The 23,063-nt window shown below is 42.3% G+C and overlaps 1 protein-coding gene across 2 annotated transcripts in view; it reads left to right on the top strand.

The window, feature by feature from the left end:
* rasef (RAS and EF-hand domain containing) overlaps positions 1–23,063 on the top strand; it is an 83,319-nt gene that overhangs the window by 54,707 nt on the left and 5,549 nt on the right. For both annotated transcript variants that reach the window (XM_059969791.1, XM_059969792.1), the window contains exons 12-17: positions 14,432–14,572; positions 15,384–15,531; positions 17,492–17,573; positions 18,184–18,298; positions 20,435–20,554; positions 21,384–21,460. In XM_059969791.1, the coding sequence (XP_059825774.1) occupies positions 14,432–14,572; positions 15,384–15,531; positions 17,492–17,573; positions 18,184–18,298; positions 20,435–20,554; positions 21,384–21,460 (683 nt within the window). The remainder of the gene's footprint in view (positions 1–14,431; positions 14,573–15,383; positions 15,532–17,491; positions 17,574–18,183; positions 18,299–20,434; positions 20,555–21,383; positions 21,461–23,063) is intronic.

Genomic DNA, 23,063 nt, shown 5'->3' with positions numbered 1-23,063 from the left:
TTGATCAAAATTTTTAAAGCTAAAATTTAATAGGGCGGGCAAGAAGAATCTGTTTCTCCGGAAGGAGAATATATCAAGAAGAGACACTGTTATAAAATTAGAGGAAAGATGGTAGAAATTGGGAACATTCTCTTCCAGAAGTAGGTGAATACTGATTAGTTGAAATTTTCAAATCTTTCTTTAACAAAAATTATCTAAATTTGTCAAGGTATTAAGACATTTGAGAGAGAAAGAGAGGTAAGAAAAACATGATCTGCTTTACTGATGGGACAGCTTTGAATGTTCATGTTTGAATTCCTAGTCCTTTCCTGTACTTCCCTTCCAGTTTGAATTGTGCAGAGATGATAAGAATAAAATATTATGGAATTTGGCAATGTGCACATTATCTCTGCCAGATTCTTCAGTTATTTTCATTAAGAATGGAAGTGTGCTATCGAGGGCATTGACTAACCTTTTGGTATTATTTCAAGGCACTAAGATATCTCATGCTTCAAATGCTACCTAATTAAGTCTACTGTAGCTTCCTGTCTGATTTCTCCATTGTCCCTCAGTGACAGAACTTTTTGAACTCCAGAGAATAAGCAAGAAATCTGCCCACAATATTGGAGAACGGTTGACTGCAAGGATTACTTCAGGGCAACGAATGGAGCACTCTTTTCTTGGTTCCTTTTCTTTCTGTCACTTTCCTTCACATGGTGACATTCCATAGCAACTTAGTGATGAGGAACTGCGAGAAATTAAATGTGTAACCCATTGCAACTCAATGGATGGCAGTCCACATTAGGCAAAAGTAGAAGCTGTTTTATTAGCTGTGGGATAGGTTGTCAGCTCAGAGAACTCATGGTCTTTAAATGGTGAAGGGGACTGTTTTTGTATTGACTGCTAATATTAAATAAAGTACTGGATTCAGCTATTTCACGGGGGGAAAATGCCCCTGAAAGAATGCAATAACTTTCACCTTTACACTCACAATGTGATTGATAAATGATTGCTTCTAACTTATTAAAAAAATCTGGAATGACATCGTTTATAAGCTGTTGGGTGCCAGCCCAGGTTCCTGGTAGCATTCTCATCTGTGGCGCCAGTGGTAGCAGCCTTCTGCCAGGGTGCTCATGATGTGTTCCAGGGTCTGTCAGGGCCGAGAAGACACAGCGGTGCCTCGTTTTTGTCCCAAGCGTAAAAGCTTTGCTAGACTAGGCAGGACATTGTACGTGGCCTGAATCATAAATGATGCATTGGTGTGCTGCCTGCCAGATGTTGAGCCAGGAGATCTTCTGCTTCAGCACACCCTCCCACCTTGTCCAAGCTCTCCGTTGCCCCATTCCTACCATCCTGGTGGTTCATTCTCCAAGCTCCTGGCTGCCCCATTCCTACCATCCTGGTGGTACGTACTTCCTCGACAGCTGCTTACACTTCTTCCTGGAGCAGTTTGCATCTGTCTCTGCACTGGACATGGTCAAAATGGGTTGAAGGGAAGCTGCCAAGCCCCACTTGACCAGCTGTCTCTGTCCCTGCCAGATCCCTGTGCCTCAGACGTGACTTGGTCATCTCCACTCCCACTTCAATGCCTACTCTTGAGACTTTGGGGTTGGTGGAATCTCTGGACAGCAGCAATTCTCTTGTATGGGAAACCCTCAACTCCTCGTTCAGTCTACTGAAGGGAAACTGCAGTTTATTCCTCTTCCCATACAGAGCAATGCAGTTCAGGCTACGTGGGAGTCCCAGCCATCTTCAAAGGTAGCTATTGATCTTTCTTTCAATTGCCTCAATTGTTGAAATGAGTACCATATATATTAGTGTGGATTATAGGATTTGGGAAGGATGCCACACTGGCAGATCCAGGCCTTGAATTTGCCAGGTAGGCCTGACTTGTCCACACTGGTGATCCAGACTTTGAACTCCTTGGTGTTCTTCTGGATGGCAGTCTCAGGCTGCAGTCAAAGATCTACCCCTGGATCGCCCCTGGTTTCTCGGAGATGGATGAGCTATCAATATCATCCAAGGAGAAACAAAAGTTGTCCATAAGTCTGCCTTACTTTAGCACCAGAGACTGGGATTTCTCCGGCTTATAAAGTTAAACTTTGCCCATGCAGTGATCTTCTCGAGCCCCTGGAGAGAATCCATCTACTGCCTGGGAGTAGTGTAGGTGTCACCAGGAGGTCATCAACAAGGTCTCGGATTGGGGGCTGCCGCACACCTGTCCTAGTCAGAGGGCCACTCCACTTAACCAGTGTGTCCATGATCAGGGAGAAGGGGATCACTCAGGTTGTGCATCCGGTTATAATATCCTTTTTGAACCGTGCCAGATTGGCGTGGTTGTTCCTGAGGAGAGTCTCAATCCGAAGTTCCTATAGTTGTCTGGGATGAGGTACTTTATCTTCCTTTTACCATGATGTTGGTCCAGCGCGAACTCCAGCAGCTTGTGTGGTAATGACCTGTATGAGTTGGCAAGGTGACGTCATAGTACAGCTAGTTTTCCCTTCCCTTTGCATGCTTCCCTGATCAGTGTGAATCCACACCATGTGTTCTTGGCACTCTGGCCTCAAGGAATCCCTTCTTTCCATACAGTTGAATTGATGTAGCCGTTTTTGAGAAGAAACTCCGTCAGGCGATATTGAAATGTATCTTCCTTCCACTCTGAGCAGTGGGATTTACCTAAGCTGCTCAGTGTGCTTGAAGTTCTCCCCTTTGGATTTCCAGATTTCCTATGCCCGCCTCTACCTGTCGGTGACCTTTCCCCAACGCAAGGGATTTCCATATTAGCTGGGGGAGCTTAGAGCAGAGCTTGTACACCCTGTAGGGTACACTGCTGGGACTAGGGACGAAACTAGCTGTGGCCTCTCTGATTACTTCCTGGATCTACTTCTAGCAAGGCTTCTTGCCAGTGAACTCAACCGCAAGAGGAGGAGGTGGGGGGTTTGGTAAGGTGCTATTGTGTCTGAGCTCCCACTCCCTCTGAGTCACTGAGGGAGTTCTGAGGATGCAGATCCATCTCTTGTTTGGAGCTTGTGAGCTGCCTGCCATGTCTCTGTCCATGCATCGGCTTGGGGAATCCATAAGGTCGACAATAAAGGAAACTTGTTTCCTGGTTCTCTCTCTCTTCTCCATCTTCTCTGCCATTCTGTCCTGTGCAGTGTCATAAGCCTACTTCTGAGCTTGACAAGTGGTGGTTTCTCTCCCTCACTCTCCCCCTCCCCCTGTGCTATTAGTCAGAGAATGCAGCAATGGCATGAGTTTCTGGGGGAAAATGAGGAAGGTGCAGGATAGATGTATTCCAAAAATGAAGAAATACTCAAATGGCAAAATAGTACAACCGTGGCTAACAAGGGAAGACAAAGCTAATGTAAGAGCAGAAGAGAGGGCGTGCAACAATGCAAAAATTAATGGTAAGACAGAGGATTGGGAAGCTTTTAAAAACCTATAGAGAGCAACTAAAAGAATCATTAGGAAGGAAAAGATGAAATATGAAAGCAAGCTAGCAAGCAAGATCAAAGTAGACAGTAAAAGCTTTTTTGAGTATGGAAAAAAACAAAAAATGAGAGTGGATTAGGACTGCTAGAAATGAAGATGGAGAAATAACTGAGGGTCGAGGAGATGGCAGATGAACTAAATGAGTATTTTGCAACACTGTGGAAGACAGTAGCAGTATGTCAGATATTGAAGGGTGTGAGGGAAGAGAATTGAGTGCAGTTACTATTACAAGGGAGAAGGTGCTCAAAAAGCTGTAAGACCTAAGTCACCTAGGTCAGATGAACTGCACCCTAGGGTTCAGAAAGAGGTAGTGGTAGAGATCGTAGAGGCATTAGTAATGATCTTTCAAAAATCATTGGAATCTGGCATGGTACCAGAGGACTGGAAAACTGCAAATTTCACTCCACTCTTTAAGAAAGGAGTTAGGCAGCAGAAAGGAAATTATAGACCAGTTAACCTGACCTCAGTGATTGGGAAGATGTTGGAGCCAATTGTTAAGGATGAGGTTATAGAGTACTTCGTGACACAGAACAAAATAGGACAAAGTCAGCATGATTTCCTTCAGGGAAAATCCTGCCTGGCAAACCTGTTGGAATTCTTTGATGAGATTACAAGTAGGATGGATAAAGGGGATGCAGTGGATGTTGTATATTTGAACTTCCAGATGGCCTTTGACAAGGTGCCACACATGAGGCTGCTTACCGAGTAAAGAGCCCATGGTATTATAATAAATTTGCTGGTATGGTTAGAGCATTGGCAGGTTGGTAGGAAGCAGGGAGTGGGAATAAAAGGATCCTTTTCTGGTTGGTGACTAGTGGTGTTCTGCAGGGGTCGGTGTCGGGACTGCTTCTTTTTATCCGTGTATCAATGATTTAGATGATGGAATAGATAGCTTTGTTGTCAAGTTTGCAGATAATACAAAGATTGGAGGAGGGGCAGGTAGTATTGAGGGGGCAGATAGGCTACAGAAGGACTTAGATTGGAACGGGTAAGAAAGTTGCAAATGAAATACAATGTTGGAAAATGCATGGCCATGCACTTTAGTAGAAAAGGATAAATAAACTATTTTCTAAATGGGGAGAAAATCCAAATATCTGAGATGCAAAGGGACTTGGTAGTGTTACGAACCCCGTAACTGGGTCACTTACCAGCAAAGATAGAGAGGACCATTGAAGTCTGATGGTACTATTTTTAAACGTCTTTATTTATAAAGGGGCACAAAAATAAGATTAATACAGACATTCAGATAAAATACGTCGTCAATACGCAATCTAAAAATGGGGGGATAATAATAATCATCAAATAAGCAATAGCTCTATCGTTTGTCTAGGGGATATTGTATTGTCCGATGGAAAGATGAAAGTCACTGTTCCTTCAAGCTGCAGCTATTTGGGTTTAAGAAAGACGGTTTTAAACTTGCCCGGGACTTTTATGAGGCCAATCCATTGTGTCGGGGGAGTTGATTCCCCATTGTTAGTTCCAAGTTGTTTTCCAAGGTACCAGCCACCAGCCCCCAGGTAAGGGAACCGAACGCACGTGGCTTCCTTCAAATGGCTTCCTGCTATTGTGGGATCGCTAGCGTTTCTTCTGGTGCATCTGAGGGGCTGTCCCTACAGCCCCCCCTGTTATCTTAACTCGCCGGGTAGTAGATGTCAATCAGGTTGGGGTGATGCAATCTCTCTCTCAACCAGCCCACTTTGCCCGAGGGCTTGCATGTAGCATAGTCCCCAATCCACAAACGTTGACTCCAGGAGACAATGGCCATGTCTCTGTCTCATTTCCTGGGTCCTCTGACTCAACCCAATAATGCTCTTGCGATTCTCACAAAGGAGGGGGCTACCCCGCACCCTTCGGCCCCTCAGAGCTGTGGTGCATTCATAACAGTCGTCCCTAAAGGTTAACTCGCAGGTAGAGTCAGTGATGTGGAAGGCAACTGCAATGTTAGCATTGATTTCAAGAAGTCCAGAATACAAGAGCGAGGATGTGATGCTGCAGCTTTACAAGGCACTGGTGAGTCCTCACCTTGAGTATTGTGAACAGTTCTGGGCTCCTCATCCAAGAAAAGATGTGCTGGCATTGGGGAGGGTTCAGCGGAGGTTGACAAGAATGATTCCAGAAATGAAAGAGTTATATGAGGAACATTTGATAGCTCTGTGTCTGACTCACTAGAATGGATGAGGGGGAATCTCAATGAAATCTTTTGAATGTTGAAAGGCCTAGACAGAGGAGATGTGGAAAGGATGTTTCCCATGAAGACAAGAGGGCACAGCCTCAGGATAGAGGGGCGTCCATTGAAAACAGAGATGCGGAGAAATCCCTTTAGCCAAAGGGTGGCGAATTTGTGGAATTTATTACCACAGGCAGCTGTGGAGGTCGGGTTGTTGGGTGTTCTTAAGGCAGAGCTTGATAGGTTCTTGGTTGGGGATGGCATCAAAGGATATGGGGAGAAGGGTGGGGAGTGGGGCTGAGGAGGGAAAGAAGGATCAGCCATGATTGAACGGCGGAGCAGACTCGATAGGCTGAATAGCCAGATTCTGCTCCTGTGCCTTATGGTTGTGGTGCATTACGGCCAATTTACAGTTCATCGTGTAGGTGGCTCTGCTGGCTTTCTTCTCCACTAGGCTGGATCTCTCAGTAGCAACTCTGGTTATGATAGTTGGCATGGTAGCTACTCCCTCCAATGGTTTCCTTCACCCGCCGGTGATCTGCCACTGTGCCTGGAGTGGGAGTTTCTGGGCCAGGCTCCTCCTGAGTCTCACCAGCAGTGAATCCTGGGTGCTGTATCACTCTCTCCTGCTCCGCACATTTCATCTTGGCCTGATGTATTTTCAGACAACGCAGGTTTTTTGCAGACCTTGCTGCAAATGCACCTAAATAATAATGCTGAAATGTTGTATTTTTTTGCATGTGATGTTAATCAGAGGACATAAACACAAGATTCTGCAGGTGCTGGAAATCTAGAGTAACACGCACAAAATGCTGATGGAACTCAGCAGGTTAGGCAGCAGCCACGGAAAGGAATAAGCAGACGATGTTTCAGGCTGAGACCCTTCATCTGGACCCTTATTCAGAGGATCTGTCGGACCACTTCATGGCCGTAGATATTCCCTGCAACAAGTTAAAGAAAACTGAACAGTTCCTGAAGTCCAGGCCATATCAAAGATTCAAAGTGTATTTATTATGGAATGTATAAATTATACAACCTTGAGATTTGTTTGCTTACATGGAGCCAAAAAGCAAGAAACCTGAAAGAACCCAATCATAAAAAATGAAAGATAACACCCGATGTACAAGAGGAAGGGGGGAAAAGCACAAATCATGCAAACAATTTAACCAAACAAGAACATTCTGAACCAAATTCATTCCTCAGATCCGAATCCTGGAGTAGCCGAGAGCAGGCCCAAAGCCTCACTTAGCAGTTCATCATACTAGTGGGCATGGAGCACAGCAGCTGGGGCTGTCTTCTTCCTCTCAGTGCCAAGGAGAAAGGAGTGACCATTGCAGAAAGCGAGTGAAATTGGCTCTCGCCTCTGATCCTGTCACCCTGTCTTTTCAGTTTAAATTTACCAAACAACGGATTATACTTCGCATTATACACAGGAGCTGCTGCAGCAAAAAGCTCTGGTGCCCAGGAGAGAGGAGCGAACATCAGGGAGAGCAAGCGAAATCAGCTCTTGCCTCCGATTTGGGCTGGTGTTTAAGTTGTGTAAACAGCAGATTGTACCTTGCACTAGGACCCAGCTGCTGCGAAGGGCTCGGGGCCTAGTCCATGCCCCTCAGCAGCTTAATCTGGACTCAGATTTCTCTATATAGGCCGAAGCTGCTCCCAAGCTCTTCAAATCAGCTCAGTGCCCAGTGCAATCCGATCTCGGACCTGGGCCATTGGATCTCCTTTGCCCCGAGTTCTTCCCTCTGTGCCCAGAGCAATCCAACCTTGCCCCCGGCCAGTTGTACAAGCACCAAAACTCCTCTACCCTGACTTCTCTCTGAATTTCTTACTCCATCTGCATTGATTCTGCAACACACCAGCTTATCCCTTGAACTCGCCTTACCATTGCTCGCTCCCTCACTGTTGGTGGCAGTAATTTAACACAATTTACCTCAGAAAAGGTGTTTTTAGTGATATCGATTCATTATTTCCTTATTCCGGTTTCACTGGAGCAAATTATTTAATATCCATCCCACTAATTTTTGTATTCATTCACTGGCTGCTGGATTTTCTATATCACCATAGAGTATACTTAAAATGTTATTAGATGTGAAGCTCTTTGTCATTTTTTACTTGGTTATGGGAATATAAGATCTAGGAACTGAATCCCCACCTCCCCACAGAGTAGATCATGTAGCCCTTTTATACCACTTAACTTGTCATTGCAGTTGTTCTATCGCAGTGCTACTTCTAACAGTATTCCATACTTCTTTTGATTGCTAATGTGCCGAGAAATCTATCCATCTGTTTTGAGTGAATACAATTACTGATGTATCACAGCCATTAAGAATACAGAATTCCAAAACTTCACCACTCTGTCAATGAGATAAGGAACAATTTCTCCAGCCTTTAACGGCCTATGCCCTTAGTCCTAAATTGTTCAGTCAAGGGAAAATTCATCCTTGAAACTTGTCAGACAAGCCCTTTGAAAAAAGTCACAATTTTCAATGAAATCTCCTAAGTTCTCTAAAGAACATGTTTTCAGTCTGTTCAATCCCTTTTCCTATGGAAAACTTACTATCCATAGAATTGATCTAGTAAACTGATTAAGGGTAGATTGGTTAAGGATAGTCAGCAAGGCTTTATGTGTGGTAGGTTGTGTCTAACCATTAGTCTGAAAGTTTTTTGAGGAAATTATCAGGGAAGTTGATGAAGGCAAGGCAGGAGTTGTTGTCTCCATGGATTTGACAAGGTCCTACAGGGGAGGTTGGTCAAGAAGGTTTGGTCACTTAGCATTCAGGGTGAGGTAGTACACTGGATTAGACATTGGCTTAGTGAGAGAAGTCGTAAGAGTGATAGTAGATGGTTGCCCCTCTGAATGGAGGCCTCTGACTAGTGGAGTTGCTGCAAGAATCAGTGCTGGGTCCATTATTGTTTGTTAACTATATCAGTGATCTGGATGATAATATGGTTAACTGGATCAGCAGATTTGTGGGTGACACCAAGACTGGGGGTGTCGTGGATAGCGAGGAAGACTAACATGGCTTGCAGGCAGAGGGATTTGGACCAGCTGGAAAATACCCGATGGAATTTAATGCAGACATTTGTGAGGAGCTGCACTCCAACCAGGGTAGGTCTTACACAGTGAATGGTAGGGCACTGAGGACGATGGTAGAACCAAGGGATCTTGGAATACAGGTCCATATTTCATTGAAAGTGGTGTCACGGGTTGATAGGGTCATAAAGAAGGCTGTTGGCACATTGGCCTTTTATAATACTTTGACTTATGGAGATGTGGTGTTATGTTGAAGTTGTAAAAGACTTTGGTGAGGCCAAACTTAGAGTATTGTGTGCAACTTTAGTCACCAACCTACAGGAAAGATGTAAATAAGGTTGAAAGAGTACAGAGAAAATTTACAAGGATGTTGCTGAGTCTGGAGTTGTATGGAAAGATTGAATAGGTTGGGGCTTTATTCCTTGGAAAGTAGAAGATTGAGGGGAGATTTGATAGGGATGTACAACATGATGAAGGGTATAGATAGGGTAAATGCAAGCAGAGGTTTGGTGGGAGTTCAAGGAGGTCATGGTTTGAGGGGAAATTTCTTCACTCCGAGGGGGGTGAGAGTGTGGAATGAGCTGCCAGCGCAAGTGGTGCATGCGAGCTCGATTTCACGTGCCTATCAGCGGCATTAAGAGAGCTTTACCAAGAGATTTCTCTCAGGTTGGCGTCGGTTATTCAAAAAGGGAGCTTTGTTAGTCCATTGTACGTGGCTTATCAGCAGCTATAACCAGAGCACCAATCGTGAGTTAAATAGCAGGGAAGGTTCAGGCATAAGAGAGAGACACTGCCTAGCAGAGAGGTCATCACTGAAGTGATCTGAGGCAGAGTGGCAGGGCTTTGGTGATAACGAGTCAAGCCGAGGTAAGTTACCTCTGAGGAAAAGAAACCGGAAGTATGTGTGTGAGGCCGGTGTTCTGTGCTAGGTGTTAGATGTGGGAAGTTCTGTAGACTCCCAGTCTCCCGGACTGCCGCATCTGCACCAGGTGCGCCGAGCTGCAGCTCATTAGGGACCGGGCTAGGGAACTGGAGATGCAGCTCGATGGCCTTCGTCTGGTCAGGGAGAGTGAGGAGGTAATAGAGAGGAGCGAAAGGCAAGTAGACACACCGGGGCCTCAGGAGACAGATAAGTGGGTAACGGTCAACAGAGAGAAGGGCAAGACTCAGATAGTAGAGGGTACCCCTGTGGCTATCTCCCTAAACAATAAGTATTCTTGTTTGAGTGCTGCTGGGGGTCTGGCTCTGTGGCTCAGAAGAGTAGGGAAAGGAGGATGGCTGCAGTGATAGGGGACTCTATAGTTAGGGGGTCAGGCAGGCGATTCTGTGGATGCAGGAAAGAAACGCGGATAGTGGTTTGCCTTCCAGCTGCCAGATTCTGAGATGTTTCTGATCGCGTCCATGATATCTTGAAGTGGGAAGGTGAACAGCCAGGGACCATGGTACATATTGGTACTGACGACATAGGTATGAGGTCCTGAAAACAGACTATGGGGAGTTAGGAAGGAAGTTGAGAAGCAGGACCTCAAAAGTAGTAATCTCAGGGTTACTGCCTGTGCCATGCGACAGTATAGGAATGGAATGAGGTGGAGGATAAATGTGTGGCTGAGGGATTGGAGCAGGGGGCAGGGATTCAGATTTCTGGATCATTGGGATCTCTTTTGGGGCAGGCGTGACTTGTACAAAGAGGACGGGTTGCTCTTGAATCCGAGGTGGACCAATATCCTGGCGGGGAGGTTTATTAAAGCTACCGGGGAGAATTTAAACTAGAATTGCAGGGGGGTGGGAACCAAACTAAAGAGACAGAGAAAAAGGCAGTTGGTTCACAAATAGAGAAAGCTTGGAGACAGTGTGAGAGGGAAGATAGGTGATAGAGAAGGAATGCGCTCAAACCGATGGTTTGAGATGTGTATTGTGCACTTTATGCTGTCCAGTGTAGGTCTGTAGTCTAGTATAGCTTTCTCTGTTTTTTTTATTAAGTACTTCAGTCTAGTTTTTGTACTGTGTCATGTAAACCATGGTCTTGAAAAATGTTGTCTCATTTTTACTATGCACTGTACCAGCAGTTATGGTTGAAATGACAATAAAAGTTGACTTGACTTGACTTGAAGAAGCATCATGAACAAAGCGGATGAGCTTAGAACGTGAATCAGTACTTGGAGCTATGATGTTGTGGCCATTACAGAGACTTGGATGTCTCAGGGACAGGAATGGTTAGTTGGAGTGCCAGGCTTTCAATGTTTCAAAAAGGACAGGGAGGGAGGGAAAAGAGGTGGGGGCATGACACTGCTGATCAGAGATAGTGTCACGGCTGTAGAAAAGGAGGAAGTCGTGGAGGGATTTCCTATGGAGTCTCTGTGGATGGAAGTTAGAAACAGGAAGGGGGTCATAACTCTACTGGGTGTTTTTTATAGACCGCCGAATAGTAACAGGGACATCGAGAGGCAGATAGGAAGACAGATTCTGGAAAGGTGTAACACTATCAGGGTCGTTGTGGTGGGAGATTTTCATTTCCCAAATATTGATTGGGAGTTTGTTAGGTGTGTTCAGGAAGGTTTCTTGACACAATATGCAGATAAGCCTACAAGTGGAGAGGCTGGACTTGATCTGGTATTGGGAAATGAACCTAGTTAGGTGTCAGATCTCTCAGTGGGAGAGCATTTTGGAGATAGTGATTACAATTCTGTCTCCTTTACAATAGCATTGGTGAGGGATAGGAACAGACAAGTTAGGAAGGCATTTAATTGGAGTAAGGGGAAATATGAAGCTATCTGGCAGGAACTTGGAAGCATAAATTGAGAACAGATGTTCTCAGGGAGATGTACGACAGAATTGTGGCAAATGTTCAGGAGATATTTGCCTGGTGTTCTGCATAGGTATATTCTAATAAGAGAGGGACAGGATGGTAAGAGACAAGAATCGTGGTGTACAAAGGCTGTTAAAAATCTAATCAAGAAGAAGAGAAAAGCTTCGAAAGGTTCAAAAAACTAGGTAATGACAGAGATCTAGAAGATTATAAGGCTAGCAGGAATGAGCTTAAGAATGAAATTAGGAGAGCCAGAAGGGGCCATGAGAAGGCCTTAGCGAGCAGGATTAAGAAAAACCCCAAGGCATTCTACAAGTATGTGAAGAGCAAGAGGATAAGACATGAGAGAATAGGACCAATCAAGTGTGACAGTGGAAAAGTGTGTATGGAACTGGGGGAGATAGCAGAGGTACTTAATGAATACTTTGCTTCAGTATTCACTACAGAAAAGGATCTTGGTGATTGTAGGGATGACTTATAGTGGGTTGAAAAGTTTGAGCATATAGACATTAAGAAAGAGGATGTGCTGGAGCTTTTGGAAAGCATCAAGTTGGATAAGTCTCCAGGACCTGAGGAGATGTCCTCCAGGCTACTGTGGAAGGTGAGGGAGCAGGTTGCTGAGACTCTGGCAATGATCTTTGCATCATCAGTGGGGGATGGGGGATGTTCCAGAGGATTGGAGGGTTGCGGATAGGTTGCAAGAAAGGGAGTAGAGATAGCCCAGGATATTGTAGTCCAGTGAGTCTTACTTCACTGTCTTACTTCAGTGGTTGGTAAGTTGATGGAAAAGATCCTGAGAGGCAGGATTTATGAACATTTGGAGAGGCATAGTATGATTAGGAATAGTCAGCATGTCTTTGTCAAAAGCAGTTCATGCCTTACGAGCCTGCTTGAATTTTTTGAAGATGTGACTAAACACATTGATGAAGGTAGAGCAGTAGATGTAGTGTATATGGATTTCAGCAAGGCATTTGATAAGGTATGCCTAGCAATGCATGGCTTATTGAGAAAGTAAGGAGGCATGGGATCCAAAGGAACCTTGCTTTGTGGATCCAGAATTGGCTTGCTATCAGAAGGCATAGAGTGGTTATAGATGGGTCATATTTTGCATGGAGGTTAGTGACCATTGGTGCACCTCGGGGATCTGTTCTAAAACACCTTCTCTTTGTGATTTTTGTAAATGACCTGGATGAGGAAGTGGAGGGATGGGTTAGTAAATTTGCTGATGACAAAAAGGTTGGGGGTGTTGTGGATAGTGTGGAGGGCTGTCAGAGGTTACAGCTGGACATTGATGGGATGTAAAACTGGACTGAGAAGTAGCAGATGGAGTTCAACCAAGACAAGTGTGAGATGGTTCATTTTGGTAGGTCAAAAATGATGGCAGAATATAGTATTAATGGTAAGACCCTTGGCAGTGTGAAGGATCAGAGGGATCTGGGGTTCGAGTCCATAGGATACTCAAAGCTGTTGTGCAGGTTGACTCTGTGGTTATGAATGCATCCAGCACATTGGCATTTATCAACCATGGGACTGAGTTTCGGAGCCCTGGTCAGACTGCACGGAGTACTGTGCTCAGTTCTGGTCACCTCACTACAGGAAGGATGTGGAAGCTATAGAAATGGTGCAGAAGAGATTTACAAGGATGGTGCCTGGATTGGGGAGCATGCTTTACGAGAAAAGGTTGAGTGAACTTGGCCATTTCTCCTTGGATCGATGGAGGATTTGAGGTGACCTGATTGAGGTGTATAAGGTGATGAGAGGCATTGATTATGTGGATAGTCAGAGGCTTTTTCCCAGGGCTGATATGGCTAACACGAGAGGGCACAGCTTTAAGGTGCTTGGAAGGAGGTAGAGAGGAGATGTCAGGGCTAAGTTTTTTACGCAGAGAGTGGTGAGTGCGTGGAATGGGTTGCCGGTGATGGTGGTGGAGGCGGATGCAATAGGGTCTTTTAAGAGACTCCTGGACAGGTACATGGAGCTTAGAAAAATAGTGGGCTATGGGTAACCCTAGGTAATTTCTAAAGTAAGTACATGTTCAGCTCAGTATTGTGGGCCGAAGGGGCTGCATTGATCGTATTGTAGTTTTTCTATGTTTCAATGTTAAAGAAAAGTTTGGATAGGTACATGGATGAGAGGATTATGAAGGGCTATTGTCCCAGTGCAGGTTAATGGTAGTAGGCAGCTTAAACAGCTCTGCATGGACTAGATGGGCTGAAAGGTCTGTTTCTTTTCTGTACTTTTCTCTGACTCTGGATGACTCATTGGTGCACATACTTCATGGTAAGTTATCTTTTGTATAATAAGACCTCCTTATTCTTGCACTCAAAGCCTAGTCATAATAAAGGCTAAAATACCATTTATTCCTCTTGCTCTTGTTGGTCTTCAATGACACGTATACAAGTACAAAAATGCTGTATTCCCTTTGAATGCCAAGAGTGGTCTGTGTGCTTTCCTGTTTCATGTACCAAAGTGGAAGATGGCCTATTTTTTGTTACTGTGCACCCTTTCGCCATTTTCTTGCTCACCCACTTAGTTCGTCTACATCTCTGTTTAAGACTCTGAGTCTTACGCCATACTTCAAATCCTAGCCAATTATTTGTTACTGCAGATGTGAGTAATTGGGGTCCAATCACTGGGCCCTTTAGAATCCCACTAACGACAGCCTGCTGATATGAGAATATGGTTATTCCACTCTTTGTTCTCTATCCAATATCTTATTCTCAATCTATGTCAGTATATTATTGCAAAGTGTGTGTGCTGTCACCATTTTAGCATATTGCCATCAATTCTGTGTGTTCTATATTAAAACAATACTGGCTAGTTAGCAATCAAATGCAATCTTCCAAACATAATTATTAATAGCCAAAGCATACAAGTGCAATGCATTAAATTAGCCACTGAAGTGATGTGATGTCTCTGTAGGTCACAGTAGAATTGACCTGTTTTGTAGGTGCTTGAAATCCGAAATGAAGAAGTTTCCAGTCAGGATGGTACAAACACAGATGTAGAAATGGACGACTCCTACGCAGTGAACCGCAGGAATTCTGGAGCATCTTCTGTACGGCGCTGTATCTCTGCATTTTCGTCACAAGTGAGGCCTGTTGTGCATACTCCACATCTGATTTGTATTTCTGTTTAACTGTAGACAATTATAATAATTGCAATAAATAAACTGAGCCATGCCCTGGGGATACGCTATGTTCACAGTTGGGCTCATGTTGATTTCATTGATATCTGTAGTGACACTCTCCTGGGTTGGGCAAAGAAATATCAGCTATGTTCAGTTACTGTAAGTAATCATAGGGTGAAGTCAAAATAGGATTTAGTATAATAGTTAATTCTTTGTTCTCTTCCTTTCTCCCCCATGTCTTTGCAAAGTTAATGCAAGTGCTGAGACCTGGGACAGAAACTTGGGAGCCTTCCATTTAATAGAGATATGGAAAGCTCTCAGAATAGAAGAGAAAAATGAGGGGGAAAACTTCAGAAATGTCCTGAGCCTTGCAGTTCAAGCTCAAATGAAAACTACGCTTTTCATAAATGCAGTGGTGAGATTGTAGGGAGAATGAGGGTGTCGGAGATTGAAGTGGTCATCAGTTTGAATTATTGGCTTCGGAGGAAAGGAACAAACATTTTTGAAAAGGTTTTGAATTTATTGTCTATTGGCCAGCTTCTAAATGGATGTATATTCTTGTGTTTCACATTACATTCAAACTTTTGGGAGGAGGAGTAGTTTGTGAAATTAATCAGTTCTAAAGAAATGCAAACATTATGTCAGCTTTAATCAAAATGGATGTAGCAACAAATAAAACAAGCATTTGATTTTTTTCTATTTTTGCTTTGCTTTCAATTAATTGGCTTTTGCAATAACCAGAATATTAATGTATCTAAATCTTGTTCTTCAGCTTGATAACACAGCTGGGAATTCTAAGACTCCTCCGTCTAGCAAAGCCTTCAAGATTGTGCTTGCTGGAGATGCAGCTGTAGGCAAATCGAGCTTCCTTCTACGACTCTGCAAAAATGAGTTTCATGGGAACACCAGTGCCACCTTGGGTATGTTTTTCCTCCAATCTTCTTCAAACTTCTTTTCCCCTTTTGTTTTCTACCCACCCCAACATTCACACACATTTGACCATTAGTTGAGCCTAATGTTAAAACTGGGGAGTTTTGAACAGCACCTCTTTTCATCTCTGCAGCTGCATTGCTGAATAGAAGTTATCATCTAGATTTCAATTGATTAGAGGGGAGAGATTTAATAGGAATCTGAGGAGCAACCTTTACACCCAAAGGGTGATTAGTATGTGAAGTGATCTGCCAGAGGCAAGTATATTAGCAACATTTAATAATTACTTGGACTGATAGATGGATAGGAAATGTTTAGGTGGATATAGAGCAAACACAACCAAATAGGACTAGATTGAATAGCTTGTTTGTCATAGACTACTGGGGTCAAAGGACCCATTTATGTGTCATATGACTTTCAAATTCCTTCCCAAATCGATGGGACACAAGATCTAAGCATTTTCTGGATGTTCTCATATTTATTTGCTTACATTTCAAAATGCTAATGTTTCTTGTTATTGAGCTTTATGTAGGACTTGGGTAGAAACTGAACTTTTCTGTTGAACACGATATCTTCTGAAGTTTAGCCACTGTGAGGAAACAGTTTGTTGTTGATAAGATCCCAGAAACTGGAAAGAAATGGATGACCAAATATTCAGGAAATGTCTGAGGTATAAATGGTGGAAGAAGATTTTTGTTCTTCAACTCGAGATACTTGATTTTATTTTACTTCTATGTGAAATAGTATTTTACACCTGAAAGGTGTTATTTCCAAATGCTTCTAGTACTCCACTGGCAAGGCAAAATGTGTCACCCTTACTGTGTGCTCAACCTTAGAATGGTCAAAGAATAGCACTAATTATTGATTTAAGGTTGATGATCTGTAGCTGTACTGTAAGTTTACAGTTGAATATATTTGGGAATAAAAATTGCTTATTTATTATACCCAATGTCCTTAATATAATTGTTGGTTGTAAAATGTATGAAGATCTATTTCCATGATGAGGTCACACTCAGGTTGGAGGAGCAACACCTTGTACTCTGTCTGGGTAGCCTCCAATCTGGTATCCCTCCATTCCCCTTTCCCTCTCTCGCCTTATCTCCTTACCTGCCCATCAACTCCCTCTGGTGCTCCTCCTCTTTCTTTCTTCCATGCTTTTCCGTTATCTCTTTCACCAATCAACTTCCCAGCCCTTTACTTCACCTCTTCCCCTCTCCTGGTTTTACCTACCATCTTGTACTTCTCCCCCTCCCCACCCCCCACCTTCTTACTCTGACTTTACGGTTTGTTTCCAATCCTCATGAAGGCTCTCACGCCGAAACGCCGACTGTTTACTGTTTTCCGTAGATGCTGCCTGGCCTGCTGAGTTCCTCTAGTAATTTGTGTGTGTTGCTTTGGATCTCCAGCATCTGCAGATTTTCTCATATAGAGTATGGTGGTAGTTGATGTTATGGTAATAGTATCAAAAAGGTGAGACGTGTAAAAAAAATTTGAATATTTAAGGTCACACAAGGGGAGGGGAGGTGGCAAATATGCAAACTCTATCGATGATGGGGGAGTTCAGGCTAGAGCAGAGGTCACTGAAGCTGTGAAACAGTAGCTCTTGTATTGGAGTTCATTAGATAGTGGCAATTTGAAGGATATTGTATCCAAATCAAAAGGTACTAAAAGCATAGATAAAGGTGTTTTAAAAGTAAACTTTTCTTTGAACAGACTGCAAGGATTTTATGTGGTTGTGTGAGCAGATGAAGAGATTATAGAGGCAATGGAAAGGAAGTATAAGGCAATATCCCAAAATGGACACTTCAGAAAAGCTGGGGTTATTAAGTTGTGCAGTAATATTTGAAATTGCAGGGAAGTGTGTGGTTACATTTCAGCTGGATATCGTTGATATGCAAATTGATAGATAGCATTGAGCTCCATTGTAACCCTGCGTGTGTTTTCTTGCAGGAGTTGACTTCCAGATGAAAACTCTGGTTGTGGATGGAGAGCAAACAGTACTGCAGTTGTGGGACACTGCAGGCCAAGAAAGGTGATTCAGAAATATGCAAGTTTGAAATGATGGTGTCTCTATTCCAAAACCAAATACACGCGCAACATGAACATTTCATGTTTCACCTAACCAGCTTCTGAGCAAAAGGGTCCCTGTCTTCTAATCATCTCAAGCCAGTAACCTATAAATTTGGTGATTTAACCTCCGATGTAATAATTCAAAAGAAACATTTTATTCTCTGTATTTTGTGTATTTTAGCTGGATGCGACAGTAAACCAATATTCCTGAGTCTAGTGGCTCAAAACTACTGGGAGCTTTTCCTGTAGTCCTTTCTCCATGTGCATGTATGGTACAAGCAGAGTTTAGCTGCTTCAGCATAATGGTATATTGTGAAAGTTTGCATGATTGCTAGAGATATCACACAAGGAGAATACAGGTGGAATTTTTACCTTTAACTTCAAACTGATCATTGCTTCTATAAGAATATTTTGATAGTGTGTACCTGAAACTAACATAGTTTTCTACCAAATATGAATTCACAAATGAAAATTTTGAGTTTAATTGTTACATTGTAGGTTATGGTTGATAGTGTTTTAATTCCATAGAATTAATGTTTTCTAAAAAAAAATGTGCCTACAAAATGTTTCAGATTTCGAAGTATTGCCAAGTCTTATTTCAGACGTGCGGATGGTGTTTTACTGCTGTATGATGTAACCTGTGAGAGAAGTTTCCTCAATGTACGTGAATGGGTTGACATGATTGAGGTGAGCATTAAAATACATAATGTGTCCTTTGCATGGATGGCATAGACTCAGACTTTGATCTACCAAGTTTCCTTTTCCAATATGTCTAAATAATTTGACTGCTTAGTTCCCATTTTCCCAATTAAAGCATTACCTGGAAGGTGATTTAATAGCATTAGCAAAAGTAGGTAGAACTCTTACTTCACTGAAATTATTCCAACACATCTTACCCTGGCTTTTCTGGCGGCTGCTTGTAATTGGCACGGAGTGATTTTTTTTCAAGGCGATTTCTGTTTATTTAACTTCATTCTGAAACTCTCTCTGAACTTGATAACCTGTGAAAATACACCTGCAAAAGTTAAGCACCCAAGCTGTTGACCAGCTTCTGTAATGACCTTTTTAGGAGGCTCACTGGAGCATCACCATACATAATAAAAGATCTTTCTTGTGCAAGGATGGGTTAGATTGTGTAATTGTGTGAGTGACCATACAAAGCTGTCAGGAAGGTGCAGAGGGATTAGGGGAAATATAGACAGGGTATATGTATGTAGGAGTCATTCCAACTGGAAGGCTGGGTGGGAAAGTCTGAGCTCCTTCACTTTGGTACGTGTATATATGACAGGAGGCAGTTTTACTTTTTTTAAGTGACAAGAGATTGATTTTTTTTCCACCCAGAGACCATGTATAGAAATCAACTGAAATTTAACACGTAGTGCTTAAAGTGATTAGCAAGGCAAATTGTGTTTGGGCAAGAGTGTTTGGCTTCAAGTCTAGAGAGATTCTCTGCTAAGGTCACATCTGAAATATTGATCTAAGGAAGATCTGTAATAGAGGGAGGAATATTTAAGCAAACTGGGCCAGTGTTTTCTACTTTAGTATGTTCTGATCTCATTGAAGTGTACTGAACTTTTATAGAGTTTGGTAGGGTAGATACACGGTTGTTATTTCCTCTAGTTGTGATGCCTAGAGCGAAGATTCAATCTTAAAAACAAGGGGTTGGCCACTCAGTACTGAGGCGAGATGAAATCGTGTTTATTATCACTGGCATATGTCTTGAAGTCTGTTACCTTTACAGTAGCAGTACAATGCAATACATATATAAAACATGGCAGTATACATAAATTAGTGCAAAAATAAAAATGTAGTGAGGTAATGTTCATGGGTTCAATGTCCATTCAGAAATCGGATGCAGAGGCAAGGAAGCTGTTCCTGAATCATTCAGTGTGTGCCTTCAGGCTCCTGTACCTCCTTCCAGATGGTAGCAATGAGGGCAAGGCAGGACCTGCGTGATGGGGATCCTTAATGATGGATGCCACCTTTTTGAGGCATCACTCCTTGAAGATGTCCTGGATAATACAGAGACTATTGCCCATGATGGAGCTGACTAAGTTTAAAACACTCTGCACCTTATTTCAATCCTGTGCAGTAGCCCCCACTCCCCATACCAGACGGTGATGCAGCCAGTGGAATGCTGTCCATGGTTTATCTGTAGAAATTTGAGTTTGTCTTTGGTGAGATACGACATCTCCTCAAACTCCTATTGAAATATAGCTTACTGTGGTGTCACCTTTTGAGCTGTATCAATATATTGGGTCCAGGATAGATCCCCAGAGATGTTGACACCCAGGAACCTGAAATTGTTCTGATCCCTGGATGAGGACTGATGTGTGTTCCCTTGTCTTGCCCTTTCTGAAGTCCATAATCAGCTCTTTGGTCATACTGACATTGAGTGCAAGATTGTTGCTGAGATATCACTCAACTAGCTGATGCATCTTGCTCCTATATGCCCTCCTGTCACCAACTGAAATTCTGCCGGCAAATTTATAGATGGCATTTGAGCTGTGCCTAGTCACAGAGTCAAGGGTGTAAATATCTTACTTAATAAATCTTTGGACCATCGGGCCATAGAGGCTGAACCACTGAATAAATTCAAGCCTTAGATCAATAGATGTTTGGCTATTTGGGGAATAGAGGAGCTGGAATTGTCTGATCTTGAGTTTGAGGGGATGAATGACCTCTTCATATATGTTCTTTTGTCCGAAATCCAACATGCTACATTAGCTATTCACTTGTGCTCATTGTGTCACTTTAATTTCTGAGGAATGTTCAGAAAAATAATGTTTTGATGGTCCTATTATCCATTTTTTTTCCTTAAAGGGTTCAACCACTGAAACCATACCCATTATGTTGGTGGGGAACAAGGTAGATCTGAGGAAAGGAGCGATGCAAGAGGGGCAAAAATGCATCCCCACCAGTTACGGGGAGAAACTGGCTATGGTGAGAATTTGAATTATTGAAAGCATTGTTTTAAGTCTATAGAGTGTTGAAGCAGAAAAATATACTTTTGTTTTCATAATTTTGATATAATGCATTTAGAATTTGTTAACTTGAACTGCACATTTTTTAATCTAGTGTGGCATGTTTTAGTTCAGTCACAGTAATTCTCCCAAATTTAACTGGGAAAAACTTTAAAAAATGTTTTGCTTTTTCAAACTGTTTCAGTTTTATTGTGTTGCTGAGCTATAGTTGAGACTCCTGTAGTGGATGACAATTGTTTGAAATTCCTTAAAGCAGTAGAACTGCTGCTTCATCGTCCCAGCAACCCAGATTTGACCTTGGCCTCCTGTGGCGTCCGTGAAGTTTGCATGATCTCCCTGAGGTTCCATGGGTTTCCATTGGTGCCGTAGTTTACTCCCACTTCTCAAGGATGTCTGATAGTTGGTTAAGTGTCCACTTAATCTCCCTAACTCATAAGTGAGTGGTAGAATTTGGTGGGGGTGGGGGAAGAGGGAATTGATGGAAATGTGGGGCAAATAAAGTGGGATTAATGTTAGTGAGTGCTTGATGGTCTGCATGCATGCGGTGGGGAGAAAGGCATATTGTTTTACGGAAGTACACTGATTCCATGGCACACAGTTCAGCAAGAAACAAAGGAAATACGTATCATTTCATCAAACTTCTTTCAATCTAAACATCTCCTTTTGTAGTTCTAGATCTAAGACTGACACTGATGCAAGGTACAGCAAGTTAGTCAGTAATGAATCATCCTTTAGTATTTCAAAGAAATGAACAATATTCATTTATCTCTAATTTTTTCCATTGACAGACCTACAATGTGCTATTCTGTGAAACCAGTGCCAGGGAAGGCGCGAATATTATCGAAGCAGTCCTTCACCTTGCTAGGTAATCACTGATCTTACCAAATACAATGACAAGTCCGAAAGCAAGTGCTATTATTGGGAAAGGGTACCCTTTGAGCTAAAAGGAATGAAAAGGAAAACAGTGCATTTTTCCTGTAAGGCGATCAGACCTATAATTGACCAGGATGTACGTAATAGAGAAGGAGGGAGTTAGAGTTGAGAAAAGTTGTGGCCTGCCAAAAGCATATTGCAGTTTTTTTCCTTTTAATATGAGATGTCAAATGTAGAGATATGATATTCTAATGCTGCAAGTTAACAATTTGGTGGCCTGAAAAAATTGTATGGTGGTTTTTTTGATCATTGTTAGCAGTGAATTCACTGTTCTATTCAATCAAACAAGGTCTATATTCATAAATACTGTAGCTTCATGTTGTCCTTCATTGCTGTAGAATATTGAGAATATTTTTCATTCTGTATTGATCGATTAAGTGCACTTCTAAATTTTACTCATGATATTCAGCATTAAAAATGCAATCCTGTTTTCCTTTACATTATGGAATGTAACTTATTCAGAAATGCCGAAGTGATTTGTTGCTTATGAAATGTTATCTGGGGATTCTGAAATATGAGATTAATTTTGTTTCTAGAAACAGTAGTGGCATTTGAGGCTTTCCATACATTATGGGAGGGCATTTGTGAAGAAACTTCTCTACCTGGAGATAGGGCTGAAACAAGATAGATTACCATGGTCACCAATTTAAAATAGTTATAATGTGTCTAAAATTCCAAAATCGGTATGAATGAATAAGACTCGCTGTTGGAATCATAAAATTGGGCAGACTTGCTCAATATGAAACCAAGTTTCACATTTCAGGGACAGCTTCTTCCCCTCTGCCATCTGATTTCTGAATGGACATTAAACCCATGAGCACTATCTCACCACTTTATTATTTCTATTTTTGCACTAATTTAACTATTTTGTATATATTTGTACTGTAATTCAGTTTTTCTATTATCTACTGCATTTGTATAACAAATTTCACGAATGCCGGTGATATGAAACCTCATTCTGATTCTGACATTCATTAAAGATGTGTACATCATTGATGCATCCACGTTTATAGGCTGTGGCATTTCTTGGCAATTCCTATTGAGCAAAATATCAAACCTAAATTATTATTTACCATCTGCACTGTGATATTTCTTGTCAATATCATCATTTTATTGGTGATAAATTTATTGAATCTTGTAATCTGACACACCAATAGCTTTATTTTTCAATACATTTGCTTCTACTATTTAAAAATGATATTTTTAAATTTACCATTCTATTTACCAAGAATTCTCTGCCGTAATCTGGACTGCAGTTTACATACTGGAGACTGATTATAATAAACGCTTCAGATACTCCATGATGCCATGTCCACCCCTATGTATTTCATGTCATAGTCAGTGATTTCAATAAGGCCTGTTTAAAGAAATATCTGCGTAATTACTGTCAGCATATTACCTGTAGCACCAGAGAGCCCAACACACTGGACCTCTGCTATACTCAGAAACGGAATGCCTGCCGTTCCATGCCTGGACTGCGTTTTGGTAAATCTGATCACTTAACTGTTCTTCTGCCTGTATACCCTAAACAGGCA

This window comes from Hypanus sabinus, chromosome 5 (assembly GCF_030144855.1).
Source record: "Hypanus sabinus isolate sHypSab1 chromosome 5, sHypSab1.hap1, whole genome shotgun sequence".
NCBI classification, from domain to species: domain Eukaryota; kingdom Metazoa; phylum Chordata; class Chondrichthyes; order Myliobatiformes; family Dasyatidae; genus Hypanus; species Hypanus sabinus.
The sequence above is the reverse complement of the archived record's forward strand: the minus strand, read 5'-3'. Positions and strand labels throughout refer to the sequence as shown.